The following is a 25,837-nucleotide window of genomic DNA, read 5'->3' as shown; positions in this document are numbered from 1 at the left end:
GTCACAGAATAATTTAAAGTAATGCTGATGATCTGGGAGTTCAAATGTGGCATCAAAGATTAAGGTTCTCTTTAAAAAGCAGCAGGTAGGAACATTTATCCCCAGAAAATGCAGGCTGGTAGAGAGAAGCCTCCCATTTCCATGATCACAGTTACACACAGGGCCACCAAACCCTGATCTGGCCTGGAGCCATCATTTCTGCAAGCACAGGTTGCCATTACATCTCCAGAAAGAAAAATTATCAACCCTTAGTGTGAGCACAACACTGTCCCATTGGTACAAGGTAAATATGTCCACTGAAAAAGAATAAACTGGACATACTAAATCGGAAACAAATTTTAAACCAGCATTGTTTCATTATTTCCCATAACTGACCCCTGTATGAATACATTTATGGTGCTGTGACCAAGAGGCTGCTCAAAATGATGCAGCAAGCAGAGGGAGCACAAATGGTGAGACCTCTGAACAGATTACATATTCAAGTCATACAATTTAGCTTCTTTCTCTGATGACTGCTTGAATTCTGCAGCAAGACAGGTGACTCACACTGAACAGTTTCACTCTGCATCACCATTTACTAGGCATGAATTTGGTATAAAATCAGATGAGCCCACTTTGCAGACTGTCACTTTTAGTCTTCAATTCTTAAGAGTTTGCAACTGTTAGTGTTTCATCAGTAATTAGTCTAACAAATTTTTTTTAAAATCACTCTGCTATAAACTGTTACTATTCCTTTTCAAGCATATTCCAAGATGCACAGCCTTACAGAGATGTGTCTTTGCCCTGCAAAAGGGAGTTTTGATGGACACACAGCAACAAGTACACTTTGTGTACACAGGAGCAATGCAGCCTGAGGCAGAGTATTCAGTCTCATTAGATCATTTTAAACAAAACCAAAACCTCTGAAAGGTGCTACTTTTACAGGGCACCTCTTACACCTGTTAACCTGTCTTCAAGGGCAAACCAGGGCGGACTTGGCACTCGACCTGCCAAGCACAAGTCTAAACATCTAAACTTCAACTCACCTGCCCAGCATTTCCTTCTTTTTTGCCCCTCCATTGCTCATTTATGAGCAACCAGAAACTACTCAAAATCTGAAGTTGTGTATATTGAAAATAGCTCCTTCCTTCCAGGAAAAGTCTTCTCTCTCACACCACATATAGTATTTACTACTAAAATAAAGAAGTAACTTACTTCTTCCAGGTTTGCGAACCTCTTTCATCACTTTAATTTTGATGTCAGCATTGCTTCCCTCCAACATGGTAGGTGTTATTTTAAAGGAATTTGGCACAGATTCAGAAGTAGACTCCATGGCCCGCTTTTGGTCATCTCCACTCACACTGTAATTCACAGGCCCTCGAACAAGTGCGTTGGTACCAGGTTTGTGATCCAACCCATCTTCACTTAAACAATTGAATTCAACAGGCAAGGAGTCTAAGTCATTGGGCAACATCTCATCCTCTCCCACAGCAGCTGGAACCACAGGAGCCATTTGCACAGGTAAGCCGTCAATTTGCTTCTCCATTGACTGACAATTTTCTGCTTTCTTCTCTCCATTGCCATCTTGGACAACATTGTTACTGGTATCTACAAGTGAAAAATACATATCTTACTGGTGCATAAGTGCATCATCAAAAGAACCAAAGAGAAGTAGTTCTGTATCCTTTTTGTCTAGAGTGCTGTGTAGCAATCTGACAGCACTGGACAACACTTCAATGCCTTTATTCAGCTGCGGATGTGACCAAGGGAATAGTTCCCCTTAAGCCTGCTGCATCTCCTATCATTACTGTTAAGTCACCATGTTCTGTATTCCTAGTGCAATGTAATGACTCCTAAGTAAACTCATGTCTTCCTTCTCTTCCCTAAACCCACCGAACAGAGTTTTCTTCTGACTCCATTTGCTGCAATAGGTAGGTATGAAAATTCCTATTTGTGGGAAAGGAAACAACTGTATTTTAACTTTCCTTCTTCACCACAGAATACACAAAGAAAAACTAAAAGCTGATCTGAGATACTTTCTATCTCCAAACAGTTTATTTTTATTTCAGATTTCATTAGCTGTAGCAGCAACCTCTTCATCTAAGCAAACAAAAGAAACCCACTCCTACATAACAGTAACGCACGGACGTGCTGGCAGAACCTTTTCCCTTCCTCCCCAGATCCCCCCACCACCCGAGCTGCTGCACCACACCTCAGCATACCTTTATTAGCTGGGAGCCCCTTGAGGCTCAGGTAGGAGGGGGAGCCAGGAGCAGGGGGTGGCCCCTTGCCCCCAACGTGGTTGGTGACGACGGGCGGTGCCTGCGGGCGCCGCAGCAGCGGGGAGAGGCTGCGCCGCCGCTTCAGCGACGCCGGCGTGTTCGGCTCCCCGGGACGCTTGATCTTGTTCTGGGGCCCGGCCACAAACTCATCGGCCTCATCTATCATCATACCCTGAAAAGGAAGTAATAATTTCAGCAGCAGTACAAAGCAGCAACTGTTTCACCAATCCACTGATGAGCTGAGTCCCTCTGTGTTCAGACTCAAGTGGCTTTCAGAACACTTGACAGCTCTCAGAACAGAGACACCTAACATAACTGGAGAGAGCCCACTGCCACTCTGTAAAGCAGCACAATTCCATACACATTCCTCTTGGACCACATGGGAGACATCCCTCCTTTCCACAGGCTGCACAGGTTAGCAATATATTGTTGCTGTGGGGGAGAAATTCTATGCACAGATGTTGTCATCTTATTGCAGGGGTTCCATACTGTTGTCTCCTTATTGCTTAAGTTTCACACCTTCTTGGTGTTTCTTGTGGGCAGCTCCTCAGAGCACTGACTCTTTCTTCTTCACAAAGCAGGCAACTGACTCCAGTTCTCCTCTCAACCAACCAACCCACTCTTTTATAGCACTCTTCTTCTCGTTGGTGCAGCTGTGGCCTGTTAAAGTCAGGCCTGTTCGTAATCTTTGATAATTGGCCCAGCGGCAACTCCTTAGGGGTAAGATTACTTTCTACACTATCTTTTATTTTCTTATATTCTATCCCCCTACACACAAATAATTTCAAGTTGCATTAACTATAAAGGCACAGCAGGCAGCAAGGCCCCTCCTACCTTCTTGTCCTGTTTAAATGGATTGCCAAATGTATGGAGTCTTTTTGGTTGATCTGGGTCAATTTCCCGAAGAGGTGAAGGCATCATTTTCAGGTATTCCTGGTAATTTCCCATCTGAGCAACAGGAACACTATGAAGGCAGTCTGCAACAGAAACGAGATCTTAATTTAGTCTTAAAATTAAGGCAATATAAACTTCACACCTCAAGTGTTAGCATTAAGAACTTGAACTGATAATTTCTTTTGACTACAGAGGATGAGCTAAGACTACAATTGTGGAAATAAGCCTGGCAAGAGCTGAGCTTAATTGACAGAAGAATAAAAAATGACCAAGTTTAATTTCTATGCCAACAACTGCATCTTTAGACCACGAACACCTCACAAAAAACAAAGAGAGCTCCTCTCTGCCTTAAGCCCTCATCACTTTATAACACATGTCTACTGAACCCTGGTGAATGTGAAAGCTCTCCCATGGAACTTATTTTTAAATTTCAAAGCCAGCATGACATCTTGCATGACAGAAGGCAAAGATTTCCTTCCTTCCCCTTCAGAGTCAAGAAAAGGACATTGTCTGACTCAGCAAGAGATGCAATGGCCACCTCTGCCCCCACATCAAGAACCACTACCTTAAGGAAATAACAAAAATAGCTGTATTCTCTTCAAACTCTTAATGAAGAAATGTGATTCCTTACCTTCATCCTGCCCCAAGATAAGCCTGTGTGTTTTCAGAAGATTGGTTCTCATTCTAGTTAGCTGGTCTAGAAGACTGCGACGAGGAATATCATACGCATTTCTGAATGCCTGTGGCTTCAAATCCTAGTTTTGTAACAAAGTAACTCTCAGTTAATCCATCAGTTCTCATACATAGAGAAATTCCACTAAGAACTGTAATAACATTAACTTTTGAAAAATATTCTTAAGTAACTTTAGAGCTTCATAGGTGGATACAAGCAGCTCAGTGGCTGTCTTTTCAACACGACCTTATTCAGCATTAGTGCTTTCAGCTCCATTAAGAGTAAGCACATTAATTTGTGGATGAACAATAGCTGTCTTTTGCAGAGACTGGCACTTAAAACACAGTAATTTTCATTTACTACCACGGGGTTTTTAAACAGTGTCCCAAAATCAAGTGCAAAAAAATTGCATTTACTCTTCTCGCTCTTTATGTCTACACTGTACTCATCACAGTTCAGCAAAGGTACTTCCTTCCACACTAAGTCCATAAAAGTTACCCATATAAAACAGATGAGATTAACTGCTTAGTCATGCAAGATCACAGTGCTGTTTACCTTGTTTAAAAGTCCTATGTGGAATCCAGCAAATTCTTTAACATTCATTTCTGACAGTCTCAGTGGAGATTCCCCAGTGATCCCTTGCAGCAGTTGTTTAAAATCCCTACTGTGTACCAAGGAGAGGCCACTGGAGTGATTTTTCACTTTTATTCCAATTTCTTGTGGAACTTTCTTACCCACTGAACCTATTATCCGTTCCGATTCTATTTTTGTCTAAAATGGAATCACACCGTGAGTTAAAAGAATCAGCAGGCACTGCACATTTCCAGTACAAAACACACAGTACATTAGCAGAATAAAACTACAAATTTAGTTCCCTGCTACCTACCCAGGGATACATTGGATTACATAGATTAGATCTCAAGCATAAAGAAATCCTAATGTGCGAGCATATGGAAAAATATTTAGCCAGTGTATCTAAATTTATATGCCAGTAGGAGGTCTGTGAATATTCCCTGATTTTGCTGCAAGTCTGTGACTCTCTTGTGTCCCTGAAGAACCATCTTTAAAGGGAAAGAAAAAACAAAATGGAAGGTAGGATCCTCAGGTTACAATAAAGTTGCATTTAAAACAATAGTATTATTTAGATACAGTAATAAAATTTCAGTTTATTTTTGAACCTATGAACTAAGGTTTGCCCTGTATGCTTGTAAAAATATAAGGGAGAAAAGTTGCAATAGAAATCTGTTTTATGAGTACATTTCTAAAAATGTATCACTTCTCCAATTAGCACAGATTTCTTATTACAGCTACAGAGAATTTTACTGTATTAACTTCTAACTGTATTCAGAGTTAAGGTTTTTTTTACCCACTAGCAATACCACCAAAGAAAAATAAAAACATCCAACCAACCAAAACCCCAGAACCCACTGTAATTGCAAGCCACTTCCCCCAGAACTCCTCCTCTGCACAGTTTCCTTCATTATCTGTGGGAAATTGAATTTAAGGACAGCAGGAGCACAGCAGAATTCTGGAATTGCCTGTGCCTATAGAGGAGCTGATAATGCATTCCACACATTCAAACTGTTCCATGTGCTGAGAACGCCTGTGAGAGCCACAGCAGCCATCTCCAGTCATTCCAACTCCACAGTGCAGATAAATCATATCAATTTGCATATCACTGGATTACCAAAATACCACAGGAAGTTTTATGTCTAGTAGAGGCTCAGTCATTCAGAGGCTCTGGGATGTATTTTGTGCATTCTTTAAGGCGGAGGATTTTTGCTTTGTAATTTTAAAGGCTGCTTCCCCACTGCCTTCTAGATGTTGAACTGCTGTTTTAGGAGCTCCTCATGCTAAGGAGGAAGAACTTCCAGGCCCTTACACCTGGGATGGCAGTCTTGGCAAAGAGAAAAAGATACACAGGATTATTTCCCACCAGGTCACACTTAACACATAGAAAGACTTTGACCTGAAGGAAACATGAAGCTCAGATATAAAGCTTGAACTGTGATTTTACTCCCCACAGACAAGAACATACTTTTTTTTTTTTTTTTTTGGGAAAATACACATTGCCAAGGGACACATGGAAATAAACATGAGACTGAAAGCAAGCCTCTGACTTCAGCTGTGAAGAACAATGGCAAGAACAGGCATAAATCCAATTAATGATTATCTTTGGATTTTAAAATCTAGCAAATATTTAAAGTATAGCTGAAGAGGTTTCATTTGCATTCCTCTCCATCACTTACAGAAGGCACAATCACTGGCTACAGAACCATACAGGATTCATCCATATTTGCAGTGGAAATGCTCACCAATCTTCAATTATAATATATGCTGCACACCCATATGAACTCCCACAGGGATTAACTGCTTTATAATGAGATTACCACAAACTAAATAATCAACGCACTTCTAATTGCAAAGGTTTCATCAATACTACCTGTTGGCTGAGTTTTTTAAGGTAAGAGATAACACTGTAACTAAGTCCACAATCTAAATTATCTGATATCAGATTTGGAGCTCCCATCATCCTTAGGGCTTTCTTTAATGGCTATAAGGAAAACAAAATACACAATAGTAAGAGAATAAGTATTTAAAAAAGAAATTTATAAGCTCAATTATAGGAAGCTAAGGCACATAGATTAGTGCTCTAGCTTTTCCACTTTTGGCCACTAAAATTCAAGTCTATTCAGATAACATGTGACATGAGTTTGGTATCTAACTAGCTCACAATGGACATTATGCCACATCACCAAGACACCACAGAGCGTGGTGCCACTGGCAATTTCCACTCCAAGGCTCAGGTCCAGAATAGCCGGGATGATGCAAGTCCATATTGAGGTGCATTGTCCAAGCTACACGTGAAAGGTGACACAGTGCCTCCCTCCACCCTTTATTTGGCCCAGTCAGTATCAGCTTCCCAAGTTGTAGCACTACACCCACATTAACAAACAACCTAAACTGCATTTTCCTACTCCAGTTACAAAAATAATGCCAAATTTGGCTTCTCTGAATGTTCTGAAGTACTTTTGATCAAAATTAATTCAGTTTTTAGTGATCAGAAAACACATTTATTAAACACTTAATATCTTAACATAGCTACTCCTCCTCCTCAGTATTTCTACAAATTCTTTTAATTCTTAAAAATATTTACTCTAATCTACATACCTCTGAAAGGCAGAATGTTAACTACCCAAAATGCCATCATAATTATGTAAAAAAACTTTACTGGGAAGAGGTATGATGCAAAGGACTCTGGCCACACCAGCCATTATACCCCGGAGGATGAGATGAGAAGAGGAACATACCAGTAAGTAGTAAGGAGGCATTGTTTTTAAGTAGTTGTCAAAAGCCTGTCGCCACTTCAGATTTGGCTTAAGTTTGTGAACCTTAAACAAGTCATCTGCAAAAGGAAAACAACAAAAGGTGTCATTTATACAGTCCCAGACCTTTAGCTTTGTGCAAAATCGTACGTGCCAGGTTTCCCCCCATTTTCTCCCCACACCCGAATCCCATTGGGGCTTCCCCCCAAAAACTGCTCTTAACCTGAGGTGTGAAGGATTGGGAATCCCCACTCCTAGCTGCAGTAGGTAATCCAGAGCAAGTCCCCATTACAAGCAAACTTACAAGGTACACCAGACTTAAACACTGCACACAACTACCAGCAGCATGGAAGGTGCAACAGATCCACCTGTTAAAGAGTTTCACCTCCCTTGCCTCTCTCTTGCACATCAGGGAGTCCCTGGATCTGATTAAATCAAACAACATTAATTTGGTTCCAGCTCCATTTTCAAACCAGCTTTCTTCTGTTCAACCTGTATGATGAATTCTGGTCTCCAGTAAAAATATTCTTTGGCATCAAAGGGAAAGAATAAAACAAGTCAAATCAGGGAATCCTTCTGGACAGCTTTGCTGGACTTGCTGCCAACAGCAGCAGCTACACCTGGCGGACAAGGGGTTACCTCCAGCCACAACACCTGCCTCATGCCAGGGCAGCAAAGTCTCCCACAGGTATAGACAAGAGAGAGAAATTAGCTACAAAAACTGCTGTCCTTTAAGAGAGGGGCAAGCAGACATTTCTTGCTTTGGGTAGTGTTTGAGAAGCACGTGGCTCACTCCAGGTGTGCACATGGCTTTCGGGAATGGCTGAGGTGAAGCGTGGGCCTATTTGCTGTGCACACTGTGAATTCTACACCAAACACAGCATCCTGCAATTTACCATTTGCAATTATGAATTATCCACTGAAATGAAGGTTCTTAGTAGGATTGTAGCGTGCTGGCAAAGTGAGGCTAATGGAAGGATTTGCAGGTCTGGAGAAAGGGATGTTCAAAAATTAACTGGGGAGAGCTGCAGGAGACAGAGATGCACAGAAGAGGGTGTGCAAAAGAAAGATGTAGCAAAGAAATAGTTTTCTCCACATTGAGTTTTCAGGAAGATGTATTTGGAGAAGGAAATTTTACTTGCATAGTAGTCTGCACAAATTGAACAGATGTTATGATACTACTCCCCAAGTTCTCATAGACAAACCACTCTCAATTACAGGTATTTTCCAATCTAAATCAATTCTGGATTACATATAAAAACCATACTACAGATGCTACTTCTTGTCTTTCCTGGCCTGAAGAAAGTGAGCTGGAGTTGGAGAAGACAAATCAAAAATCCATTTAAAATCTCAATACACTTCAAGCTTAGCACTATTACACTATTATCCAAAAGAACCTGGGGTGATATCATGACATATGGCAAAAAAAAAAAAAAATAACATCCATTTTTATTTCACAGACCTATTTCCTTTTTGCAGCAAAATGCAAGTTAAACTACACCCCTCTCAAAATTCAACATAAAACCAAAAACTTAAAAGGCAAGATGTTCAGTATTGTAGCATGTCCTACTATTTGACAGTCTATGGGTTGGTTGAGTACAGCTTGAACCTTAAACCCCTTATCAGCACTTGATTAGTGTCTCACTTGCTGCACTGTGAGGTTGTACAGGGCACTGTGACATGGCACAGGCACTCCTCAGCTCAGCCACCTGGGCTCCCAATCCACAGCACTTTTACTCCCAGACATCAAATGCAAAAGCACCTCCCTGATCTCTGCTATCCCAAGAAAAAATTCTCCAACCTATGCAGAGCTTCAACTTTTTAAAATCAGCCTCCCCACAGCACAAACTCACTGCAGGAACTGCCACCTTCTCAAAAGGGAGGTGAACATAGCCACAAGTTTCAGAGAGAACTTCACCATCAGCATCTTACCTGCCTCTACCTCGAGAGTTTGAGACACACACTGTCAGCAGATTGCAACACAGGCACTTGAAAGGCACTTTTTCCCCTGTGCCCTGAGCTGCACATGATTATTTATACAAATAAGCAAACTAAAAATAATCCGGTTAACTATGTCTTCCACAGATTAAACACCAATTTTTTGCAGATAAAAATCAAAAAGTATTGAAAAAATCCTTACACAATTTAGTTTTACTTCTATCTAATTATTTTCAGATACTAATTTCTGCAAAGTCTACTTAATGCAGAATTCTCTTTATTTCTGAACTCAGAGGGAGTTAAAAGCACTGTATAATTGGGAACATGGTATTAAAAACCATTAAGAACAGGCTGCAAGCAACAACTCAAGGGATCAGGTAAAATCACACAGACCAGTTAACTGAAAATTGCATTGCAAAGTCTTTATCTACTTCAGATTAATGCACAAAACAATCAAATTTTGACAGGACACAATACACACTTTTAACACTCAGTACTACAGAAGGGGGCTGGATGCACCTTTAAAGATCAGTGAACAGTTAAAAAAAAGAGAGTGTGAGAGAGAGGAGAGTCAGCAGGTAATTTAAGTAGTTCAGCTGGAGTCTAAATTACAACAGTCATGCACCATGTAACTCAAAGTAAAACTTAGAACTTCTTTTTTATTTTTTAAATCCCCACTCACATTAAGTTCCACCTGAGCAAGTACCCCACCATTCCCTGTTGACTCCTGTAATTCTCCTAATTAGGCACTAGTCCACTATTCTAGGTAGTAATTCATGATTTTACATTCACAGAAAACAGTATCCTTCCCTGCAAACCATCTAAGCAAAAATAAGGCACTGCAATGGAAAACAGCATCCATCATTACCTAAGAAAGGTGTTGTGTCACTGTTTCCCCATTGATACAAAATGTATCAAAAGTATCTGGCTGTTCCTCCCAGAGCCACAGCATGCTGCGTTCACACTGGTGAGAACACAGCCCTTAGTTTCCAAAATATAAAAATCCTTACTTGCAGGTTCTCTCACAGAGCCTGTCAAAGCATCAAAGTAAACTGTCAGATGCTGCAGTCCTTCACAAGCAGACATTTTCTAAATGCTCATCCTGTTGAATATTTAGACCCACAGAAAAAGGGTATTTAGCCACTCTCTCAAGGCATTTCCTTCATGGTGGTTTCACTGCTGCTTCTGCTGACACTCCCAGTGCACAGTCACTCCTACTGCCCAGCAGTGCCTGCCCTCCCACCCATGCAGCTAAAAGGAACCAAGGAAACATCTCAGGCAAGGCAGAAGCATTTGGAAATTTACCTCATCTTTACTCAGCTCTCCCTAAAACCCCTCCTTCGACTTCTGCTTCATGAACTTGGCTGTACAATGTTTTTAAACAGAACAGCACCTGAAGTACAACAGCTTTGCACAATCCTTCAGAGGAAATTTCTATCCTCTGTGGGCCAAGCATTCAGCACTGAAGCACGTCAGCATCTGCCTGTGAAAAGTTCTGCCTTCAGCAGCCTCCCACTGAACAGAAAGAACTGCAGCCCACCTCCTCAGCTCCGGGAGCAAACCACCACCAAGCTAGTCAGGATTCTCTCTAGCTGTCTGAAAGCAAACTGGAGCTCTCATCCCACTTCATCCATCATGGCTGGAAACGGAGCAGAGGCCAGGGTTTCTGTCAGTCAACCAAGCACAGTGCATGAGCCCATTAACACACAGACTGTGTGCCTCTGCTGTTTTATCAACTCCTATCCATTGGCTCCTTTCCCTTACAAAGCTTCTGAATGCAGGCCCTGGAGTTAAGCACCAGCAGGAGTTACAGCATTCCCAAATCCACTCTTGCAGAAACCAAGACATAAAATCACCAAAGCTACAGGATGTGGTACAATTCACCTCCTTCAGCCACGGACCAGCACAACTTCTTTCAGTTTTCTCCAGTATCACCTGCAAGTTGCCTCATGCCTACCTATCTTACCTGTTTGTAGGGCTGTCTTACATTATTTTTCAAAAAGAGACTTAATACTTCACCTGCTCAGGAATGCAGGAGGAAAACAAAAATGCAAGCAAAAGAAAAAAATCTTTAAACATCTTACTATCTGTTTCTAAGGTTGAACACATTCGATAACACAGTACAAATATACAGTTGTAAAGTAGGTTTGTCTTTGAAAGAGTCACCAGAAGGAACAGAGGTAGATTATCCATGGTACTGTCCCAACCAGTCCTCCAACACAATATTCTACCAGCAGGGCAGGAGCCACAAGACCCACACTGATCAATATGGGAGGTAGTGGCTGAATGGAGCAGACTTCTCCTGGCCTTGGGAGTTCTCCACATCCTTTTAAATATGGATGAGAGTAATGAAAAATTGGTTTTACACACTCCTATCAGTCCTCTGCTGAACCATCAGTATCCACTACTGGTGTGTATGAAGGTAGAACAGGGGGAGTGTTCCTACCTACCTACAGAGCCAAATACAGAGTCAGTATTGCTAAAATCATCTAGAAATAATTTACCAGGCATGCTGCTTATCATCTCATTCATCTTCTGTGCCAAGTAGAAAAGGACCCAGATCTACTTTTCTGTTGAAGGTATATTCCACAGAACTTAATCCTACCATGCCTTAGAGACCAAGGATAAACAAAGCCCTGGAAGGAGATCTGAAGGTAACACTGTGTGTGTTTGTATGAACAATGTGGAATGCATGGGATTCATGACCTCAAGGAAATGTCCACTTTACAACTCAGGCAATGTGGAAACTCTGCATTTTCCTTTGAAGAGCCTTCAGAAATATAAGAAATGGATTACCAGGTGAGTAAACTGCAGAATAGCACTACACACACTGACAAGTGCCTTTCCTCAAAGAGAAGGAAGAGCTTTACACCCCTGTAAAAAAGAGGCAGGGGGAAGACAAGAGCTGCCAGGGAAGACTCAGCAGAACTGCAAATGTCAACATCAAAACGAACAGGGAAGTTAACTTAGGATCAGTGATGGCTCTCCAGCTAGTGGATCTGCTGCAGTATTTCAGGAACCACAAAGTCACTGACACTCTCTCATCCTCCTTGCACACTTTGGGACAATTACCAGGCTACATAGATAACTATAAAAGACACATTATGAGCAAGCACAAGTTTCTTCTTTTTTGGTTATGACCAGGATTACAAAAAAGCACTCCTAAATTGTGTTCTGATCTTTTTTCTTTTTCCCTAGAAATGAATAGAAAAATCCTGTGTAAGACAGTAAGACTCAATTTTTGGTCACTGTTCTTCTGTATCACTAAAACATGCACAAAAACTAGAACAAAAAAGCCATAACAGCATCTGAAACTGAAAGGGTTAGTGGCACTCTGGAAACTCCTCTCTGCCATTGCCTTTATGCCAGTTACTCACACAGCACTTTTTCATATTATATTTCCTTAGAAAATAATTTCATTGTGGGAGTAAAAAAAACAAAATCAAAACCTGGTCCTTTGGGCAGGAAAGAAATGCAGACTGTTTCACTGCTCAATTCCTTCTTACTGCTCTGAACTGCATTAGGGAATTCCCTCTTCCCAACACCCGTGACAAACACTGCATCTCATCTTCCAGTAAAAAATAAGCTGCTACAAGAGCAACTGCAAAACCTGGATACACCACACCCTAAATGAGGGAAAAGAATGGAGGTTGAAGCTTACTCCAGGTTAAGGAAGAGGCTACGTGTCTAGGAGGTGAACAGCATCAAACATGCACTGGAAGCAGGTAGCTCTCCTCCTCTGCTGGAGAGAAAAAAAGGGAGAGGGGGTATGAAAATCCTCTCCTCCCAAAGTAGGTTAAAAGAGTTTGCAACATTCTCTACTCTCTGATCTCCATTATTTTATAACGTCTCAAACTAAGGCAGAACACCAACCATTACTGTTTTGCTTTTACTCTGGAGCAGCTGCACAGTGCAATGCAGAGGTGTTACCTACCTAGCAATGGAAGTAAAACAGGGTAGTTGTAAGGCATCACAAAGAGGTTTACACAGGTTAAAGTAGTGCTTGCTTTTAAATACCCAAAGGGGTGGCCGAGCTCGCTGTATTTTCCACTGCTACTCACAAATACCTGACAAAGAACAAGAGAGAGCACTGCATTAGAATGAAGAATGTGAAGAACAGTAAACATGGGGCATTTAAAAATTTAAATCAATCTGAATCCAACTGCATTAAGACAACAAATTATCAAGCACAGACACATCTGAACACATCAGGGTGAGTATGGACCTACACTCCCCAGTCATGAAACTGAGACACCCAGTTTAGTGTACACCCAGTAAGTGTGGAAATGCTCTTCACAGAGTAATCTTTACTGCTTTAGTGACACTACTGTGAAGTGATGCCCTGCAGAGTTTTTGAAATTATTTAAAACAGGTTAGGGACATCTGTTGAAGGAATGTTAAATAAAAGAGCTATTTGAAATTAGTCTTCTGAATCAAAAATAGCACAACTACTGTTTACAACAATGATGAAAAGAAATGCAAAATGTTTTTAGGCACAGAAATTAAACAAAACAAACATCCACTCAAGAAATGTCTTGATTGTGCCTAGTGCCAACATTCCTAAAATTGACTTTAATTTTTTTAAGTGCACATATATGAGGGTTTTAACCCTGAAAAGCAATACATGTAAACAATATTTCAACAGGATAAAAATGGTAGATGTTCTGACTGAGGTAAGCAAAATAACCCACATCTAAGTCAAAAATAGTTTTCCTAGAAAAAAATAAACCTTGCAGCAAATAGCAAGTGGCTTTCCTCTGTTTTTTCAGGGCCTAAGAAACTGGGTTTGTTGCATGGTTTCTATGACAATGAGCCTATTTCTCTGATTTTTAAGGGTCTGATGTGTAGCAGGGAGAAGAAAAGCAGTTTTTGAAAAACAGCAGAGTAATTTTAGTAACTCAAGCAAATAATGTCCCTAACAGAATAAAAAAGAACATTTTTAAATTAGTTCTTTTAAAGTAACATTAATTTTTCTTTTGAATATGCCTGTCATATTTTCACCTAAGCTGTAGCATTTATTAGGGATACAAAAACAGAGACACCTCCAAATTCACCTTTCCAGCTGAAGTATCATACTAAGCACACTCCTGGTGTACACATTAGGCTAATATTTAAAAGAACACCACCAAGAAGGGAGTCTGATTTTAGAGAGGACACCGAAACTTATTTTAAAAATTACAAAACTATCATGTGACAAAGGATTTCAGCAACAGAATTTCGACCTCTTCAAGGCCAATCTAGTCAACAGGATCAACAGCTTCCATTCAATTCCCATTAGCAGCCTCAAGCATCTAGTGAAAATGATTTGCAGCTGTTCATTAGGTAACATGATGGAAACTAGTGCTGGGTTTTCCCTGTAAGCAAATGGAAACCTGCAGAGAATTTCAATTTAGCCAAAAATGGAACCTGGGGGGCGTATTTCTTAGCAAAATGAGATGGACCTAGAAAGAGAATTAAATGAGATTACAAAGCCTGTGGAGGGAACACTCAATTCTGACTCCTAATAATTCTCTTAGAAAGGAGGTAAGTGAAACCTTGACATGTTTCTTCTCATCTGCTGCAGAGTTTGAACCAGACCCCAATTCTCCAGGCTTGCAAAGACTGAAGTACCCATTATATTTCTAGAACCAGTACTGATTACCCATATATTTCTAGAATCAAATAAAGGGCAAGTACCTGCCAGCAGGTATGGGGAGACTTTCGTTCCAAGATGTACTGGGTGAGGGGTGAAGGCTCAAGCTCATACTTGTCAAAAGGAAGCTTGTCTATGACCATGGGCTCACAATCCACACAGGAGAACCTCACCACAGGGTGAGCTGTGCGTGGAGGCTGAAAGGGGGAAAAGGGTATCAGTTTTCACATATTTATGGTAAACAAAACAATTCTCTTAAAAACATCCATGAGCGGATATTTCACCATCCTGTAAGTCTTAAAACCAGTTTCCACAGTAGTCCTTTGAAGAAAATAAAATACAAGCCCCCACAACAGAATATAAACTAAATATTCTCTAACTGAAAAAAATGCTCACACACTGATACACTCTTCCCACCAAGAGAAAACATGGTTAATATGCCACTATTTATCTTAATATTTAAAAGCCTTCATGTCAACTGAGCTACAACACAGACAGGCTTAAAGGAGACTTCAACTCTTCTTCCCATCTTGAAGTCCACAGAAAAACAGATGGGAGAGGGCACTCAATTCACAAAAAGTATCTCAAAGAACTCTCTACAAATCTCTTTTTTTTCCCTCTTTAATCAGGAGGTGGGACAAGGAGAATGGACAGACAGTACCTGGTGCACTTGCGAAGTGCAGGAACAGAACATGCCTAACAAAAGAGAGATGTTTAGATAGACTAATAAGGCATGTCAAATGTATGATCACTTCAGTAAGAAAAGGAGAAATTAGTACTGTTTTCTCCTCATTTTCTGCAGGGAGTAGCTCTTCTGTTTCAGTTTTAGTTCTTCCTGCTAGTGAAAGAGTCCACACATGAAGTAATACTAAGGAAAAAAACCCATGGTTGATCTTCTTTCAAAAACAAATACTCCTTTTTCCATGTTAATGAATTTTATAAAGCTTTGATTAAAATTTAATAGGCTCACTATGTTTTGTGCTACATCAAGTACCTTACAGTTCAATTTTTTAACCTTTTAAAACCATTAAGCATATTAACTAACCATACACATGGAAGAAAACTTTCTGGATACAAGAAATGGCACAGGTTACAGTATCCACATTGGATTACATCTTTCTGTTAACCTTTTAAAGCAAAGTCACATCATGTTATAAACAGAGAAAGTAAAAACTACTCTATCCATTATTTATTTCAGTCTGAACTATTAGTGTAGAATCTTTTTTCAGTTCTTATTTTACTTACCAGTGTTGGTGAATTCTGATCAGGCCAGAAAGATTCTGGGATTGGCCAATGCCCCACAGGAACACCCGTTTTAGGGTTAGGCCGTACATAAATGAGTTTATGACAACTATGCCACGGCTGAGAAGCAAATGAATTGATGGGCCTGGATGAATCAACAAGTCCATCTAAAATTTAAACAAAGCAAAATAACAAAAAGAAAATGAAAAGCTCCATGCATGCATTTGTCTGCTAGCAAAATTTCTGTATTAGCAGCCAGTAAGGCATTTCATTACTCTTGTTCCAAAGACATACAGATCTTTACTCAGAGGCTGAAATAACCTATGCATCCAGGTGTATCACAGAATCATCTGAGAAACAATCACAACATTTGTCCTGATCTCCCTTCTGCTTCTAGGGCACAGCCATCACACAGTGAGTGCAGCAAGGCATCCTCACATACTATGGAAAATGTATTTGCTTAAGCTCAGTGTCTGACACAGCTCCCACAGGCAGCACCAAGCTACTGCTGCTGGTTCTGCTGCACCTGGAAAGGCTGAGAATTGGCATTTTCATTTCTACACAGGCTGCAGTGCTCACTGACTGATGCTGCCACACGTGGAAACTCAGAGGAGCAAAGTTCCTTGGAGAAGTTGGATCCATCTTGCAGGAGGCAGATTTTGCCACATTTTTAATTACAACAATTCACAAATCACTTAAACCCCACAGCCTAAGTTTGGGGACTGCAAAGGCCAGCATTCCCTACCAGCCCACCAGCACAGACACTCCTGCATGCTCAGGATAAAGAACTTTGTAGCATTACAGATGTAACCAGCAGTTTTCAAAGACTGCTCTTCAAAGCAAACAGCACAGCAGAGATCACCCACTTAACCAATCTTCCTTGTTTTAGAAAGATTTTACATTACTAGTTTTCCTTGCTTTAAAGAATTAGCCAGTAATACTGTGGAAACCATGTTTCAGTGACACATCAGTTTGGTTTCTCTGCATTATAAAAACAGTGATTTTTACAGCTTGGGTAAATCCTATCGTATTTCTCTCTAGTTTAGGACTTTCTCAATTTCCATAGAAAAGTAAAGCCTTGGCATTTTTATACATTCATATCCACAGTCCATCACCATTCAAATGTGACAGAAATGAAGGTAACAAAACCCCCAAACTTCACCAGTCATTCTGCCACACAGGAGAGAACATTTGTGCCACCAGAGACATTTGGGAATTTGCTGCTGTGCTGTCCAGCACAGCATTACAGGAAAGCCTTCTTTAAATAAGCAAAAGGAGAAAACAAACATAGAAAAAGCTGATTCCAGAATGAAAGCAGGAATAAAGCTGGCTTTGCTAGAATGTTCAGGTGATGCTAAATGCTATTATGTTTTCTGATATTCCAGGATCCTAACTTCCTAAACTGGAACTGCTCAGCCCTCTCCTCTTCCTTCAAGCCATGAACTTCTGTAAATCTGAAGAACTGCTTCACATCTGGAGTGCACTTTTCTCTTTTCCTCTTATGCACTTGACTCAAGGGAGCAAAGTAATTCTTTGTTCTTTGCACAGTTTTTCACTCACAGCTAAGAATGTTCACCTGCATTTACTGATCTGTGATCATTTAGCAGAATGAAAATCTACAGAAAATTAAGCACTGAGATTGCTTTAGAGACGTTTAAGTGTTTAAACCCACTACTAGTAGATTTAATTATTTTAAGTACAGTCCTGACAACACTGTAATTCAAACTAAAATGCTTCCTGCAAACATTCCCTTTCCTCAGCCATCCAAAGAAGTAAAAAGAGTGACACAGAGCCAGCCAGCAGTAGATGATCCATACAAGCAGGTGCAGACATATGGCATCATTTAACTTAGCAAGGATCAAAGTAACACTGGTAAAAGGTGTATCCTGTACACTACAGGGAAAAGCTGGCAGGAAGGACATGGAAGACATTTAAGGACATCTACACACAAACAAAACATTTTGTCTTAAACATTAGGAACAGAGAAAAGAACCAACAATCACTGTACCTTCTCCAATAGGAGCTGGGTCTGGTCCTGACTTCTCAAAGTTAATAACAACTCCACTTTGGACTTTTTGAACTAAAGATTCTAAACACTGATTCAACATTCTTTGTGTCCGAACGCAGTATGAACGACCTATGCAAGAGAGAAATTACATGGGGAAACAGAAGAAAAGCAAACTTTGAGTAATCTTACTTAAGGAAGATGTTTTATTAGCTAAGTCACACTGCCAAGGCTTTCAATTTTATCCAAAATAACAGCAACAAACCTTGTCCAAGTTTATGTAAAAGGCAAAGTACTTTGCAAATGCAATACAACCAAGAAAAAGCACCAAAACCCCACAACCTGCTGAGATTTTGTTACTAAAAAGAGGCCATTAAGGCTTCATCAGGCTGGACCAAGGCCAAGTTTACAGAGGCCCTTAGGAAGGCCTGATTTCACCAAGACTATGTAATCTATCTGCTTTTGTCTACCCAAAGCTCCTCCTCCCACACAACAATTTCTCCAAGCACCAATTTAAAAAAAAAATCTAATCAACATATCAAGCAATAGGATCCAGAATTAATTTTTTTAAGATTAAATTTAGCTTATCAGCCCTGCAGCAGAATTAACATCTCACTAATAGCAGTCCTGCTCAATTCAGCATTTAAATAACAAAAAAAAATTTAAAAACCCTCATGATGAGCAAAGCCAACATCCAGAATAACCAAAGAAATTTTCCAAAACCTCCCACTGCATTTAGAAAATGCTCTCACATCTAGATCTGAAATATGAATATTGCTTTATTTTAAAGTTCTCCTGTGCTACTGAAATCCAAGAAAGCACCACATGGATTCACATGGACACAGAGTCATTCAGACAGACAAAACAGAGGTGAAGGTGAATTAAAGGAAAAAAATGCCAAATGTGAAGCAAAGCAAAAAAGCATGCAGTTACCTCCTGTGACCTCACACATCTGTGTGATAGCAGATTCATCAGTAGGCACACTCCCAAGCTGCTCTGGCTCAGCAGATGCAGCTCCTGGCAGCCGCAGCACCAGAGCAAACAGCCTTTGATCCCAGCGGAAAGGTTCTTTGGTTAGTTCACTTCCAGGCAAAGGAGAATTCAACGGAAGATGAAGCTGGTAAAAAAACATTTAAGAACATTTTCCAGTATTTGACAAACCAGCTAAAAACATCATCTCCAAATTAATTCATTTATCTGTAGAAGACCCAGTTTTCTCCAACCCACTAATTTATCTGAAGTTGTCATCTCAAAACCCTTACAGACTATGAATTTAGGGGCTGGGCAGTGACAGGACAGCTGGTTTCTATTCTCTATAAAAACAAGTCAGCTATGAAAAAGTACAATTAGCAGGAAAAAACTGATTAATATTCATCTCAGCATAGCACCAACCTGCACAATCATAACTTGAAAGAACTTAATGAAAGTTTACCTCCTCTTGGACTCCAGCTGTATTTGTCAGTTTGTTTCCATCTGTGATGGTAATCAAAATAGATGGCTCCAAAAAGAATGGATTCCTTCCCTACAGACAAAAGCACAAAAATGCTAAGAGCAATCTTAACACACAGGATGAGAGGCTTGTTATTTTTGTCATTATAAAATAAACAGTAAGATAAGCGATCTTTCAAAATAATCCTGTAATTTTTAAAATAGATGTGGAACCACCAGAGCTACACAAGATGGGCTACTCCTGTGTGTCTACATTTGGGGCATTTATACCCTGCTTCTTTGTACTTCAGAAAGGAAAAAAATGCCAGCATTTTCCAGGGTCTTTTCAGTAGCCATAATAAGAAAAAATGAGTTCCCAGTTCAAGCTCTTACACAGAGCTATCCAACGTTAAAAAAAAAACATTAAATGCAAAAAGGAACTTGAACCACCAAAATCCCTCACCAACTCTAATTTAAAAAAACATAGAAATATAAAAGACAGAAGACTATAGATAGATTTGTTACCTGTCCATAGTTGTCTATTCCAGACACTAATCTATTGAGATTTAACAAGTCAAACGATGACCTGAGTGCCTGACCAAGGGTTGTTAGTCCTGAAGCCTGAAGGTTTTTCAGTTCATTCATGAATGTTGCGTGGTTTTCCTTCCATCCAGCCTGTTACATAAAACAAAAAAAGCTTATTAGTTATTCTAGCAGCAAACTGCAATCAACTGCAAGTTGGCATTTATCTTTCTTCCCAACAAAAATTAATTATACTCCTGATTAACGGATGCACTGCACCATTTACATGCTGCACACACCTAATCCAGGTATGCACAGCTTGATGTGAAACATGGTTACACCTACAATGGGAGACTCAAGAAACACACACATTGCCAAGCACTGGAAAAACTTTGCATTACCATGAAAACTGCTGCAGAGATGATGCTGTTAATAGAAGTATTTGGATTTAGCATGTAAGTACTTTTTTAGGAGAAACTGCCAAGTTTGGAAATCAGAAATGCAGCTGCCAAAGTAACAGCAAAGGTAAAACCAAGATAAAAGCACCATAATGTCACTGCCTCCTTTGGCATTTACTCATTTCCTTTTTGTCCTTTCTTCCATAAATTAAGTCTGGAAGAAAAGAAAGGAGTGGCTGCAAACACCCTATTAAGAATCAAATCACTGTTTAGTGTCTCAGGGTAACAGCTTAAAATTTTGGAGGTCTTTAAAAAAGTTATTGCTGACAAAGCCTAGGGATCAAAGGAAGAGCAAGTGATGAGGGTGGATCACCAGCCAAGCACTCTGGACCCTCTGGTAAGCAGGCCCAACAGGTGTGATTCACATACCCTTCCCTTAAAAGTGGTTTGCTGCACAGTTGGAAAGCTATTTTAGAGAAGACCAGCTCACAAGGAATTGGTACAGGATTTAAAGAGGCCTCAGCTAAAAGCCTGAAAGTCCTGGATATTCCTGTAACTCTCAGCCTTGCTATTACAGCATACTCTCCAAGCCACTCCTGCAGCAAGCCAGCAGCTCTTCACCCAGGCTCTCTCATCTGGCACCAGAGACACTCCCTGTGCTCCACCAGGAATCCCAGCTCTGCAGACATGGAGAGATCATTTCAGACAGCCTGCCTGCTGCTGGGACAACCTCTGAGCAACACATCCTCCAGGTGAAGCAGGCTCTCCTCCCCGTGCCCTGGCTCAGCAGCACCCGCTGCCTGTGCCAAGTTGTGCAAGAACACCAGGACAGGATCTTCCTGGGCTTTTTTAAGCTGCTCTAGCCCAGTGCCAACCTTTAGTACACACTGAGAGCTCTCTGAATGGTCTTGGGATAGACATGTTCTGTAAAAGATAGAAGAATTGAGCAGAAAGGACTTGTGATGATCAACACTTCTGTTGAGTTGACAATCCTAAGCCGGGTGGATTTCTTTTCAGAATGGAGAATTATCATAAGATGATACAACAAAAGCATTTTGGTCAAGTTTAGCTCCCTTAACCAGTTCTTCAAGCTTGAGATTAATGCAAGGGATACAAGTGAGAAAACTTTGCAATGGGACAAAGAAAGAACAGACTTTCACCAAAACTGGTTCAGCTTTATGATTAAACTGCCCTGGAAGCTCAAAAGAACCAGGTAATTCTCAATAAAACACCACCACTCACACACAACCACAGCTTAAAATACAGCATCTCATCAGCAGAGCCACAGCAACCTCCCACACCTGTGGTCAGCTCAAGGCAAAAATGAAATGCAAGCAGAGAGTCACTGTTTTGGAGTAAAAGTGACTTAGTTAATGGTACTTTTTCAGAGTGAAACAGCACCAAATCTCAACAAGATTATTTGTCTTATCGTAAAAAAGCTTCTCTTAAACAATTTTAAGTGAACAGTTACCAAAATTGTTTTGTCTGAATTCTACAGATCCATAAATGCAGGTGAGACTGTTCCCTTTTGTCTGGCAAAAACACCCATCAGTGAGTCCATCAATGTTCCTGGGAACAGCCAGGCTGGAGTTCACAAAGTTTTTTCCAGCAAAGACCATTTGCCTTATGTTGTCACTAAAGCACAGGGGGGAACAAAACATTTACAAAAGAAACATTATTCCCAGTCTACATTTCTTGATTTGAACTCCAATGAATTTAAGAGTATTCTTTATAAAATAAACAGTAAGAGTCTTCTTCACTGGTATTTGGAGATTCTGCTATTTTCCCATTGTGAAAATGTTTGCTCAGCTTCCAGCTCTCTGTTTGATCTTGCTGCAGTGTGGTCAACTGCCTGCAAAATAAAACATGTACCATTTCCCCAGGCAGAAGTAGGGAAGCTGAAGGTACAAGGAGCAGCTGATCACCAATGGTTGGCTGTCCAAGGAAACTGTTTTTCATCTTACAGCTCTCACAGGATCTTTAAAGATAAAGCCAAGAACTGTACCTTTGAAATAAACAGAGTAAAATGGAAGAGTAAAATGGAACTTCTCATAATGAGAACAAGAGCAGCAAATGCAAGATTTCCATATCCAGCTCTAACTGTCTGATTAGTTAATGTACTCCATTCTCTACCTTATCATCAAAAAAAAGATTCTTGAATCAAAAACCACTCAAATCAATGACAAGAAAGTCTACTTCTGTAAAATGTTTTTCTCCAGAAAGACCCAAGCCAATGTATACAATGAAACACATATTTCAGGGACAGAAACTCCAGCCCCAAAGAGTCTGTATATTCTCCTTTCCATATATACAGTAGGAACATTCTTAGGGCAAAACAGAGTCAAGCACCCCACACCGAGCAGGTGCACAATGAGTTCACGTTGAAGTGAATAAATAATAATCCTTCCTAAATTGAAAATACTGCCACTAACATTGCTTACAAAAAACTCACTGGCTTTACTTGCCAGGATAAACACTGATGACCAAAAAAACCCCAACCAAAACCCCACAACCTTAAAGGAGCAAACACAAACATATTCCACAAAACTACAAATCCTCTACAGGTCAGTAACTAAGAAGTCAGAACTGAATATTAGTTATTTCAGTTGTTTATGAACCAATTTGAGCAGTGAGAGTATTTGCTTCTTCACTATTACATTCCGACTCAGTCACTTTTATGCCCAGAATTTATTAATAGCAATCTGAGCAGCCTTTACCTTGCCAGTATATTACTGGCCTTTCCTTTGATAATTTACATGAACAAATAATTTTAGACTCTAAACACATACCAGAAGACTTTCAAAGATAGCTAGGAAAAAACAAGTACTAAAATCAAAAATCTCACCCTCTTTGCTTATGCCAATAACAGACAAAAATGCACTGTCATTTGGCCTTCTGCAAGCTCTGGATACCATCCTACAAACCACCCAGAGATTTGGAAGCATCACACCACCCTCCAGCTCCTGGCCTCGGCCTTGGCAAGCAAATCATGCTGACAAGAAATAACATACTTAAAAAGTAACATTTTTCTCTGCTAACTTAGTTTTCAGACAAATCCGTGCCCTGCTCTATATTTCACCACACAGCTACAGAAGTATTTCAGCTGCTTCAAGAAGCAGGTAAGGTCAAAACAGCTTATTTCGGCAGGAGAAAGGCCCAGATTAACGAGAATTCAAACACCAAGGTGAAAAATCCAGTGAGGAAAAGGAGGCCTTATTTAGACCAAGCAGAATCAGGACTAACTGAACATCAAAAGAACAGAGTTCAGCAGCAAAAGAAAATCTTGGCCAGGGTCAGTAGCTTAAAAAGACTTTAAAGACTTAGGAGAAACAGAAGATTTTAGTTGCAAGAGAAAGAAAGAAAATCTTATAAAAATGCTGTCGCAGGAGTGAAAAAAAAAAAAAAAACAAAACAAATCACTCCACCTTTATCACATAAAAGGGGTAATACTGATGTACAAGTAAAACAGTACCAAGTTTTGAATACATTTAACACAGATCTTGAAATCTCAGCTACACTGGCTTATCTGTCAGGTTTACTGGTCTTACTGTAGTTCTTTACTGGTTCATTGTTGGTTTGTTCTGGCTTTGATTGGTGCTGTGCTTTTTTTCTTTTATTCTTTCCAACTATTTCTTGGCACAGTTTTGTCAGCTTGTAAAAAAAGGGGCAGAGCCAAAGGCTGGGCATTAGAGCACAAGAATTCCAGGTCCAAAGCATTTCCCAGTTTCACCAGCTTCAGGAAATCCAGGGACACAGTGCTTTGGAGGCTGCAAGTCTTCATCTTCAGAGCTTCTAATAAGCAATGCCATAATACAGAACTGCACAGTTTATTGTTCACTGGATTGCTTTCAGATCTAATTCAAACACTGCAACATTACTAAAAATAATCTTCCAATAAGACAATTTGCAATCCTGCATGCCAATCACAACAGCCTGTGTTACAGTACATACTCAATAGTTAGTCAAACATACAGATTTTTAAGAGTTCTGCTAATGTTGCCCTAGAAAGAACAACTGCATTTCAGATATTACAACTTGTTTGAAGTATTTAAGTTTCTCAAAGATTCAAGCTATTATTAAATGCACCCATCTTAGGAAAACAGACTACCTTAAGACAACATGCCTGGGGCATCCTAGCTTGTCAGTGGCAATCATTTGGAAAAAATAAGGTAAGAAAAAAAATCCAGCTGCTGAAATCTGAAACCACTCCTGTTATGGAATTTCCAAGTACCACAGGAAGACAGTAAAACCAGCAGAGCATTTTGCCTCCCAAATCACCAGAATGATTCATTTTAAAATTACCTTTTTGTTCACTGGTGACTGTACACATGACCACAACTCAGACCTGCTCATGTCTGAGCCAAAGTCAAGCAGATATTTCTTTTGTACAGAAGTCAATTATGCTTTTGGACACCCTACAATTCAGGGGGCTGCGTCCCAAACGCCCAAGTATCTTCATCTCTTTAAAATCTCCTGAACCCAGCCCCAGCACTGCTCAGTGCGTGCTGCAGGAGGGAATAACTTCCTCTGTAGTCTTGAGATTCCCTGCCTGAGCATTGACAACTTTGGCAGAGGAGTTTTAGCAAGCCAAGACTGTCTTGGCCACCCCAGTTCTGGCACAAACAGGGAGAGGGACAGGTGCTGGTACCTGTGTCCCCTGCTCATGAAGGACAGGGTAAGGCTGCTTGTCACTACAGAGCAGCCAATGCCCATGCTACCCCCATGTGTTTGATTTGGTGTTCGAAGATTTGCTGGCTAAAATTAGCACACAGGAGAAGAAAGCCACTGACTACACTATGAACACCAAATACATTTTTATTTAACATTTTTCATTTTCCTAAAATAATTCAAAATCATATGACCTACTAATCACCTACTAATTTCATACTCACAAACGTTTCTCTGTGCAAATGGGGCAGAAAAACAGCTCTAAGAGACACTTACAGACACTGACTCCCCTCCAAATACTTATGAATGCCATTTTTGAGGCAACAGAGCTCTCAGGTTTTCTGTACCTTTGGCTGCAGAACTCTTCTCATTTCAGCACTACCACTCTCTAGTTTGTTCTGTGCAGCACACCAGTCCTGTCACTGCAAAGCACTGAACAGCCTGTAGCAAAGAGACTCCCAAGATCAATTCTTTTTTTGTTCTTGGCACAGAGAGCAGCACAGCACCCACCTCTGGTATCTGAAATCTGCACTGGCACACAGTGTGAACTGAGCTCATCACTGGGGCAGTGCTGAGCACAGGGAGCTGCAGGACTCACTGCTGGCTGCTCTGAGACCTGCCTAACAAAGACCCTCCTCAGTTCTCATCTGAGGAGTATTTGAGCAGGTAATCAATTCACAGGTTTAAATTACTACCTCAATAACCCCACAGAGCAGTCAAGTACAGTGAAGAATCTACAGAAGCATCACTTGGTCCTCCTCACATCACAGCTAGTGAGCACCAGGTCAGAGTATTAGGGCTAAGTATTGTGAATAGTAAGTTAATTGTTTCTTCCTGTAAAGTTATTTCT

The 25,837-nt window shown here is 40.3% G+C and overlaps 1 protein-coding gene across 4 annotated transcripts in view; it reads right to left on the bottom strand.

Moving 5' to 3' along the window:
- The window catches only part of LOC118698619 (integrator complex subunit 6-like), a 40,031-nt gene that overhangs the window by 1,707 nt on the left and 12,487 nt on the right, over positions 1-25,837 (bottom strand). For 3 of the 4 annotated variants that reach the window (XR_004981922.2, XR_004981923.2, XM_036402064.2), the window contains exons 3-16: positions 19,925-20,074; positions 19,404-19,493; positions 18,905-19,088; positions 17,975-18,103; positions 15,970-16,133; positions 14,769-14,921; positions 13,027-13,159; positions 7,140-7,234; positions 6,272-6,382; positions 4,384-4,599; positions 3,787-3,910; positions 3,096-3,238; positions 2,202-2,433; positions 1,195-1,587 (exon numbers count right to left, since the gene is read on the bottom strand). Coding sequence is in view for 2 of the 4 variants with exons in the window: in XM_036402064.2 (XP_036257957.1) it covers positions 1,195-1,587; positions 2,202-2,433; positions 3,096-3,238; positions 3,787-3,910; positions 4,384-4,599; positions 6,272-6,382; positions 7,140-7,234; positions 13,027-13,159; positions 14,769-14,921; positions 15,970-16,133; positions 17,975-18,103; positions 18,905-19,088; positions 19,404-19,493; positions 19,925-20,074 (2,317 nt within the window). In the remaining 2 variants the exon portion in view is untranslated. The remainder of the gene's footprint in view (positions 1-1,194; positions 1,588-2,201; positions 2,434-3,095; positions 3,239-3,786; positions 3,911-4,383; positions 4,600-6,271; positions 6,383-7,139; positions 7,235-13,026; positions 13,160-14,768; positions 14,922-15,969; positions 16,134-17,974; positions 18,104-18,904; positions 19,089-19,403; positions 19,494-19,924; positions 20,075-25,837) is intronic. The other variant, XM_036402065.2, reaches the window with a different exon arrangement.

Source organism: Molothrus ater, chromosome 14, assembly GCF_012460135.2.
Source record: "Molothrus ater isolate BHLD 08-10-18 breed brown headed cowbird chromosome 14, BPBGC_Mater_1.1, whole genome shotgun sequence".
In the NCBI taxonomy this organism is placed as follows: Eukaryota; Metazoa; Chordata; class Aves; order Passeriformes; family Icteridae; genus Molothrus; species Molothrus ater.
The sequence above is the reverse complement of the archived record's forward strand: the minus strand, read 5'-3'. Positions and strand labels throughout refer to the sequence as shown.